Genomic DNA, 10192 nt, shown 5'->3' with positions numbered 1-10192 from the left:
GAGGACCTACAGTGCACTACAGCATTGACCCATGGTTATGAAGTGTGGGTCATGACCGAAAGAATAAGGTTGCGAATACAAGCGTCCGAAATGTGTTTTCTTCGACGGGTGGCTGGCATCTCCCTTAGAGATAGGGTGAGAAATTCAGTCACACGAGAGAGACTCGGAGTAGAGTCGCTGCTTCTTCGCCTGGAAAGGAGCCAGCTTAGGTGGTTCGGGCATCTGGTTAGGATGCCTCTCGGCGTCTCCCTAGGGAGGTCCTCCCACTGGGAGGAGACCCTGGGGCGACAAAGGCGCAGTTGGAGGAAACACATCGACTCACTGCCCTTGGAACGTCTTGGGATCCCCCAGGAGGAAGTCACTAATGTTGCTCTGGAGAGGAAAGTCTGGAACACTCTGGTGGAGCTGTTGCCCCCGTGGTTGAAGGTGGATGGATAATTTAACTCTGAGACCCCTACAGCTCAATGTTTACTCTCTTAGAGATATTCCTTAAAATTACAGAAATGTGTAAGCACTAGAGACAGAACGCTTTTGTAGATTTCATGGTACATACTGTAGGGTTTGTACACAGTAAAAGGTCCCAGTGTTAATTAATCCAAATGTACACCCTCCACAGCTAAATTAAGTAGTTGTTGAGAAATTGCCTTGTGGTTATTGTCTATCACCAGTTTTCTTTATTGATTATCTTTGAGGTTATCTGGTTTGAGCCATGTAACCATGTAAAATGCTGTCATACCAAAATATTGACTTTTTCTTTTCTTCCTGGAATAATCATCAGTTAAAGCTTTATTTCATGCATCTAGACTGGCAAACTGTCGGGCCTGAGTAGCACAACGTGCTATCCCTCAAAATAGCCCCCTGTGGTGAGGTCTCAGTCACGGACCCCCAGGCACTAACAGCCCCCAACACTGGCTCTTCTGTATAAGGTCAAACAGTGTGTGTCTGTGTTGATGCCCATCCTCATTAACACTGTCGCATTCATTCTGCTTGGGCTCCGACGGGGGATTTCTGCTATGCTATCTTCAGTCAGTGGAACTGTTTGATGCACTTGACTTCAAAGCCTTTGGGAATAGTAGATTATCAAAGGGGGGATTAGATCATGATTAGGTTTTATGTCACCAAAGCAATGGCAAAAGAATTTGGGATTTGTAAGGGGGAAAAAAAGAGAGAAATTGGCCATAAAAGCACTGGTGTGTGCTGTCAACTGTAATGGCATCAGACTTGTGTCTACTCCTCAGGATAGATGAGCACATGTAACATATACATGTTATGAAGGCACTTTCCTAAGCGTTTAAAGCTGCAATCCTTACATTGTATGTCCTCTCCTAATGGAGAGAGATCATTGTAACTGTAAGACCGGAATTCAAACTGGTCTGGTCTCCCATGTGAGGAAAGATGTCCCAGAAAAGTATATGATCTTTAGGGTTACAGGTTCCAAAATTCTCAAGACCACTGCAGATGTAGTGTATTAACATTAAAATATAGTTCCGGGGGGTTGCAGCTTTAAAGGTTTCATGACATTCATTTCCAATAATTTTTATATTTCGTTTTCCTTTAGGTTTTGTGACCTCAATTACACCCATTCAGTGGATTTTCTGTGGTCTGGAGTTTTCTCTGGGGTTTGGAAGCCTTTTCAGCTGCAATGAAAACAGGCAAAACAGTGAAAACAGTGACATCTGCTGGCAAATCCCATTGACATGTGCTGATACATGATTTGCTGACTCTTACATCACGAACAGCAGGAAAATCAGAGCACCTGTTTGAGCCAGAAAACCCCACACCACAGTGTGTATAATCATGGCAAGAAGATAGATAGTCTTCCATAGCTTCGGAGCACATGTGCAGTAGATGTATAACATTTTAAACCCTTTAAAGCCACATCTGTGGCCAAACCTCTCCAAGGTTAGTACTTTCTTTATAAACTGCAAAGTCCAAAGTGTCAATTTAACTTAAAAGTCAATGTAAAATTGACACACTTTTGCGGTGTAGAATGAACTATTGTACCCAATTAATCTCGAATCAGATATCAGCATAAACATCATCTATGTCAGAAACAGAAGAGAGGGGGCGAAAAATGCTAAAATAGAAGTGTGCTCTTGGTCCAGTCGTAGATCTTTAATGAATAGACAGTTAACGCCAGTGTTACAGTTGACACGCCAACAGGTTGGGTTGGGGGGGATGGGGGTGGGGGGGGGGATTAAATGCCAATACAAGGTTCCCACTACTCTAATACTTCATACAGGTAGAATAAATTATGCCATGGTATTATACACACATGCCGAACAAAAAAATTATAAGTATAACAAAACTAGCGTAGAAAAAGAAAACTGGTAAACAAAGGAAAGGAGGATGAAGCACAAATGAGCCACTCGAAGCAATTTGAGATACCCACAGACAGGAGCCGCGTCTTGGAATAGAAAGGAGCATATATTTATACATCTTTACAGTTGCTTGTGTGTCCGTGATCTCCCCCTTGTTTTGCTTTCATAGAAAAAATATATATACACAAGGCGGAGGATTGCACTATAAGTAACGCTTGGCACAGAGACAGTCTGAAATATTTTTTCCTTCACCATGTCGGAGACGTATAGGAAAGCAACAGTAGATTATGGTGATCTTGTTCTGCTCTGGGATAAAAAATTAAATAAAAGTGCCACTGGACGGGAAGGGAAGTCAGTGATGAGCACTGACATGTGTGATGGTCTTCAGATGTAGGCCAGTGTTTGGAATGAGAAAAAGAGATAATATTTCTGTAATTAAGCCAGGCCACCCGCAAAGCTCTGTCACTGCAGCAAAACTTGAAGTGTCCATCAAACCAAGTGTCCAAGAGGGAATGTAAATGAATAAAAACATGTCAATGACAACATATCTTTTGATTTGTGACTACATTTACATCATCATCATCATCGGCGTCGTCGTAATGTTTGTCTTCTCCTTTTCAACCACAGCATTTTATTTTAAAAGGACTATATTCACAGTAAATAAAGCTAAACGTTCCTTTTGTTCCAATGGTGTGATATTTATTTATGCTTTATGTATTTATTTATTCTAAATGTATCAAGTTTCTCATGAGCTGGGGCTGACTGGGTGTATGGAATATCATTGAATAAACAATGTAAAGCAAGGAATGGTTACTTTTGGAATGACTCAAATGAAATAACCTAGTCTAAGACTTTTGACATTGGATGCAATGGTCTCAAATGAAGAATGGAGAATGGGGCACAAAAAACTTCTTTCTCAAAACTCTGAGATTGACTTACAATAGATAAATGACAAGGAATAATTCAGTCGTGCAGAAATGTTGTTCAAGTAACTTTGAGCATTTGAAATGTTTCCTTATGGTTTAGGGAACGAATGCCCTTTTGGTCCAAAACATGTCCATCAACCCATTAACCTTTCAGTGACTTTGAAATGGAGAATGGAGAAACAATGCTGGATGTGTAATTTGCCTAATACAATGACGTCCTTGAAACGTTGCTACTCTCACTCCCGGACAATACGTCGCTAAAGCCTTGAGGGAAGAAGGGAGGATCTGAAAGTTTCCCCATTGGTCGTACGTTCCCCCGATGATTCCAGGGGACTGCGACAACCCACAGAGTAGTGAATTTCCTTTAAGGAATGCTGGGGATTAGAGCGGGGAAGGTCACATCTCAGCAATACGATTCCTCCACTCGGAGCTTACGTCTCCGCTATTCTCCTTGTGAATTCATGCTTTCACTTCACTTATAGAACACTGGTTTTCAACGTGGCCTTTGGGGTCTCTAGAGTTAAAATAACAGAGGATTTACAGTGTAGATTGGGGAACATATCAAATTGGGGGTCTGTGGCCTAATGCCTATCAAACTGGGGGTCCTTGAAATTAATAAGAATTCAGAATCACATCATGCCTTCTTTCTAAAGAATCGGTTGAAATCGAGGCCAGAGGATTGGACAGTTTCTATCTACTTATCTCCCCTCTGTTTCTGTAACCCCCCTCCCCCAACACCTCTGTGTGAGACATATCGGAGGACAAATGGGAAATGAGAGGAATCAAAAATACAAATAGCCATACCATTCCACAATGAAAATAAAAATACATAATAATAGAAACATAATACTTAGTACAGAGCTGACTTAAGAAATTACATGGTCCAAAACAGGGATGGACTGAATATGGCTAAAGGTTTGCCTGCATGACAACACGCTAAGTGACTTCGGACAGGCCGGTCCCAAAAAAAGGGGGGGGGGGGGGGGAAATAAAATAAGAAATACAATAAAAAGAAGCTCGCTTGACCTCACACCTCTTTCAATGATCACGAACAGTGTTTCTTTTTACTTTTCTTTTTTTTTATGTTTTATTTCGAGAGCGAGGAGGAGGATCAGTCTGGGAACAGAGGGCAGAAAATGCGTGGCACAGTTCCACGAAGCATCTCTCTCTCTCTCTCTCTCTCTCTCTCCGTTTTCGGGAATGACTGAATCAGTCCATGACAGTCCACTGAGGAAATGCTGCGGTCGTCTGTCTGCAGTCTGCACTGCCCCTCCATCCCTGAGACACGCGCGCATGGGCGCCTGTACACACACACACACACACACACACAAAGTCTGTCACTCTCCCAAGAGCTTGGGGGTGTTGTTGCGGGGTTGGATAAGTGAGCAGGAGGCGTGGGCGGTGCTGGTGAACAGGTCATGAGGCTGCAGTGTGGGGTTCGCGTCGAAAGCGAAGAGGACGGAGATTAATAAGCCTGCCCCGTCTCCACCTGCAGCAGTCCCAGAACGGCTGAATGGTCCCCCAGCTTCATCCTGCGCTGGGTGGACAAGCTGACGTTCTTGGCCAGGTAATCCACGGCAGCTGGAAGAGGGACACACAGGGACAGCGTGCGGCTTAGATTTACGTGGCATTAATAAGTGATTAGGTTCTAAAAGTGAGGCTTAATCCTCTTAAATAAAACTATTCTGACATTCAGTAACACCTACAAAGCAGAAAAGCAGAACAGTCAAAGTAAAAGAAAATTGTGTGTGTGTGTGTGTGTGTGTGTGTGCGTGCGTGCGTGCGTGCGTGCGTGCGTGCGTGCGTGCGTGCGTGCGTTGTTGCATCCCCTCTACACTCGGCCACACTGTGACTAAAGCCAGCCTCCCTCGGGGCATACAGGGCTATGATTGGACAGATCTATGCTCCGCAGATTGACTGACACCGGGGGAGATCTTTATCGAAAGCACATGTCTGCTTTCACCTGCAGGCACACTGACAGGCTAAAGGTCAAATCCATTCACTTCAATGCGAGCGGGGAGGGCCATTCATCTGACTCGCACCTCACACGGTTTCCATTTCCCCGCACACATCGGCTAAACATGTTAGGAAGAGAGATAATCGGTGGGTTATGGGAGGGTTAACCAATGAGGCGCTGGGTCAGGACTCAGGAGTACAAACCAAGGGCAAGAGAAATGGTACAGTCAAATGGACGGGGCATATTAAGTAAAGGCAACTGACATCAGTCATTTGTGATTTCAGATTTCCCACAGCTAATGTCTGAGCCGTTGGATTACAGGAAGTAGGCAGAGTGTTCTAAGGAAGCAAACTCGCCATATCCCTCCTAGTACGAGGGCACACACACACAGACACACAAACGCAGACACAGACACTAGGGCCGATATTGCATACTCTTGTAATTGCTGTTCATCATCTTGGCCTATACCTTCCTGCCTACATGTTGAACTGCAGATAATATTGCAGATAAGCTGTTCACACGCACTGCGTGCCTCGAGGCAGTTAGCTGAACACTGTCTCCAGCCACAAGCGGTGCTCTTATGAACTCATAATACAGTATGAACTCAAATTCCTCCTGGAAGTTCTGTCAGATTGCCTTTGTTTCTTAACGTACAGTATGATTGATTATTTTGATTGTGTTTAACTTACTTCAATTACACCTAATTAATTATTATTATTATAATTCATTATTGTCTTATCGAAACCCAATATTTTACTATGGGCTATAATATCTGTAACTACATTATAGATATTGCCAAGGCTCAAGTGTGCAGTCTGAGTAAAATCGTTCATATACCAACAATACAGCAGAGGAATCTTTTTTTCAAGATATGTGCTATTTTCGCTATTTTTGACATTTCTGAGAACAAAATTTCGTTCCAATGCTTAGAAACATTAAACCATGCAAAGAGGGATTTGGGTATTAATCTTCATTGATTTATCTCACCGTGTTCGTAACAAGTATTAGAAGGACGCAGTGGAATTGCCGTATTGGCATGTTTAACGAAAGAAAGTAAAATCTAATTCATGACTGGTGTAAAAAGAAATATAAACGGCACCTTTACAGGTAACTTGCAACACAAAGGGTAAAAACCATGTGACAGAACCTTATTGGTGCTCTCTACGAGTTAAACCATACTTGCCATTCAACTTGCCTGACCATAATGTTGAAAATAAAAGCTTTCTCTGTTCACAGTATTTGGATACCATAAGGGCTCCAAGGCAGAAAATCACCACCAACCCACCCCAAAATAAGTGAACTAGAGCCCAAACCCAAGTATGCCCAAGGCATTGGGAATTGTCAGACTTGCATAGCGCATGATATTAAGGATAATTGCTGAGTTGAGCAAATCACCAAAACGACATATGCCTACATTTGCCAATGTTGGAACAGTCTGACTGGCTCGATAAAAGACACAGACAGTGACTATTACACTACATTACCAGAACTAAATCGGTGTCACTGAAGCTCAATGCTGCAACATACTGTAATAGAGAAATATTGTGGGCCCCTCTATCAGTATCGGGACACTCAGGCAGATGAGTATTCAGTATGTAATATTGGAATATAAACAATACTAAGCCTACTACAGTTTTGCTACGCTTACAAATCATTTTGCAAACAACTTTGACCCAAACTCACTGCATGAAATATTAGAACAGTAAAGTCCCTGGCCATGGGCAGGCTACACTGGCTGAGTCTCAGTAATGACACACATGATCTCAACCACAAATGGAGAAACAGACTGCAGAGAGAAAGTGCGACCTAGATCAGTAAAAGACTATTTTAAAGCAGCACTAGGCAGAAATATGAAATCAGATCGAAAAAATGTGAAATCCGAGACAGCTTTCTAGAGTAAGAAGAGGACACATTTCAAGATATGTGGTCATTGTTGCTATGACCACAATTATGTTAATATAGTATGCTCACTATGCTGTATGTTCATATGTCATCATAATGGAGAGATAGTTTGTCTTATTTTTCCACAATTCTGAAATTGACAGAACTCCCACAAATTCTATACTACATACAGTACGTACAAATGTCCTCCTTTCACTCAGAACTCAATTCTAAAGTGTAGGATTAACGGCTTTGGAGAAAGCAAGATCAGAGTGGGACATGGTACTCATCAAGATAACTTATCTGTCTACAGTATGTCTCTCTTTCTCTCCTTGCAGAGCTTTCCTGATTGGTTAGTGACTAGAGGGTGCGTTGAGATTTCTTTTAAAGGCTGGTTAAGGGCCCTGGAGCAGCCGCAGAGCAGAGACCAGATTATTTCTCAGAGCATTTGATTTATTGTTAGCAGCCGGAATGTAATAAAGAAACTAACCAGTGAATACAATATTCTATTACTGTAAAATATCAGGTAACCTAACTGTGTATTAGGGTCTACATTGGCTGCACCGACAATCCGTCCGTCCTGATTTTTACCTCCAAAGGCGAGGCGGAATAATAGGGCACTTACACACAACCTGCACACCGTAGCTGGGTTCCATTGATTATAGTGGCATCATAACGTTGCGGAGCCAATTCCGTCCCCAGTGTAGCCCTTACTACAGTCTCCTTATTTAGGTCCATTTTGCTTACATACACTACAGTGTAGTGTATTTGTAATTATTGATTTGTAATTTGTAATTATTGATTTGTAATTATTAGCTACTGTACATTGTACACTTCCTGAATAAGTACACCTGGTTTGTAATGATGAAGCCTTTAGCTGTATACTGTACCTCCAAAGTCCAAATGCCACTGGTTCCACCAATAAGATGCGCACGGCTTAAGTAGAGATCGCTTTATTCCATGTTAATCGAGCAAAATGCTCCCTCCCTGACCACAGTTCTCAATAATTGCGCTCAATAATTCTGATCCCTGGATATGGCGCATTTCCCTACACCTCACAAGAGGAACTACAGTTTGTCCAGGGTTTTAATCTTGACTTGTTTCTCTGGCAACAAACACAACATCACTGACTGTTGACCTGGATGTAACATCATACACAAGACACACAACTATCTGTACTTTAGTAAACTATTTGTCTATAATTCACGCCACAGCGCCACTACATTTCAAAGACAAATATTGTACTTTTGACTCCACTCCACTTCTACTTAAGCACTATTTCAAATATAGTGATTAGCAGATCTATTGACAATAGAGTTGATTGAATCAGGCAGCCATGGTGCCTGCTGTAACTTCTCTGTCGAGCTTGGGCAGCCAATCGCCGTCCTGGATATACGGCGCCTCGTACCCCGCCCTCGTTTGCCAAAAGCCAATCACGAAGATGCCTACACAGGGAAACGATTGATGACCCCCCCCCCCCCACCTCCTAAATCTACAGAGACAATCTAATAGCATAAGTTTCATTGCTATACACTTTTAGCCTGGTTAATAAACCAGACTAATATCGCACGGATCCGCGGGATATTAGTCTGGGGAGGCTCAGCTTGGATTTCATTTCCAGGGAAACATTTTCTCTTTGACGCAATTGGTCAGAGCTACTGTCAGTCAAAGGTCTCAAGCATTGAACGTCACTGTACCAAAGCCCGCCCATATTGCATACCGTGTCCCTATTGGGCGCACACATTCTCGTGTGTAGGAAATGGGCGTAAAATTGAGCCTCTCCAGACCGAAATCCGCCGGTAGGCAATTTTTCGGTCTGGTTTATTAACCAGGCTAATACACTTTGTCAGCTTGTTCTTTTGCCATTCTATGGCATTTCATGACTCATGATCTAGTAATTGCTTTAAGACACGTCCATTTGGAAATCAGTTGGCTGTTCATTGCAGCGAGGAAGTCTTCATTACAAACATTTCTAATTTGATTAGCTTACTACATTAATTTGCACCAGACCTGCCAAATCACACAGACTGTGGGCTTCCTTTCTTTAATATCAAATTTGATCGACTGATCATAACGTTACAGCCAATCACTTTGATTATGTTTATGCCGTTATCGTCACAACACCAAAGGGTCAAGACGGTTTTAGCATTGTCCCTGCGGTGTGATATGTTTTGTTGCACGTTGATCCACATTGATCCACATAGTGATTCAACGCATGGAATTCAATGGCCCAAACCACACCAAAGGTCGAGACGGTTTTAGCGTTAACTCCTTGCAACCATTTGGACCTAAGGAGTTGCATGTGACCCTTTGGTGTGGTTATGGCTTTAGTCTGAAGCTGTTTGTTGACATTCGATGCCGCAGGGTGTTAACTTGGAATGACATGGTAATCTATGTACAGATGCAATCACTGCTCTTGAAAAAGAGGATGAGACTACTGTGCTCAAAATATACCCAAAATAGAGGGGGGGGGGGGCTCTCTCTCTCTCTTGCTGGAATGTTGCTGTCTTTGATGCCCCTCCCTGGTTCAGGTGATGTTAACCTCTCTTTTGTAGTTGAGGAGAGAGGAGGGGAGACAGCAGACTTACTGTGTGAGTGTATGTGCATGTGCATGTGCGTATGCGTGTGTGTGTGTGTGTGTGTGTGTGTGTGTGTGTGTGTGTGTGTGTGTGTGTGTGTGTGTGTGTGTGTGTGTGTGTGTGTGTGTGTGTGACACGCATGCACATGTGCATTCAATCATTCAGAAGTGTTTTCGTGTGTGTATGTGTGTGTGTTATTTCTTGTACAGACAGACCACGGCAGACAGACTACTGTCAGGAGGTGAAGGGGTTAAGTAAGTAAGCAGCACATGTTAGCGTGTCACTTAGCGTGTTAGCGTGCAGAGAAAGGAGGCTGTCACTTTGCACTGGGGAACGATAAGGAAGCAGCATACCGGTGGGCGGGCGGGTCTGTCTGCCAAGGTGCCAATCAGTCGGATATTGCTGCCAGGGGGACAGGCATATGTAGGCATACGTGACGTGTGTGTGTGTGTGTGTGTGTATGTGTATGTGTGTGTGTGTGTGTGTGTGTGTGTGTGTGTGTGTGTGTGTGTGTGTGTGTGTGTGTGT

The 10192-nt window shown here is 43.1% G+C and overlaps 1 protein-coding gene across 1 annotated transcript in view; it reads right to left on the bottom strand.

Annotated features, from left to right (window-relative positions):
• Window positions 1-2147: 2147 nt before the first annotated feature.
• Window positions 2148-10192, bottom strand: part of LOC310862344 (paired box protein Pax-7-like) — a 73868-nt gene continuing 65823 nt past the window's right edge. Inside the window, 1 exon segment of the mRNA XM_083770202.1 lies at window positions 2148-4828. Coding sequence (XP_083626328.1) covers window positions 4713-4828 — 116 coding nt within the window. The 3' untranslated portion in view covers window positions 2148-4712.

The sequence above is a fragment of the Protomyctophum parallelum genome (assembly GCF_964188405.1).
Source record: "Protomyctophum parallelum genome assembly, chromosome: 7".
Taxonomy (NCBI): domain Eukaryota; kingdom Metazoa; phylum Chordata; class Actinopteri; order Myctophiformes; family Myctophidae; genus Protomyctophum; species Protomyctophum parallelum.
Note: the sequence above shows the minus strand (reverse complement) of the source record. Positions and strands in the feature narration are given on the sequence as shown.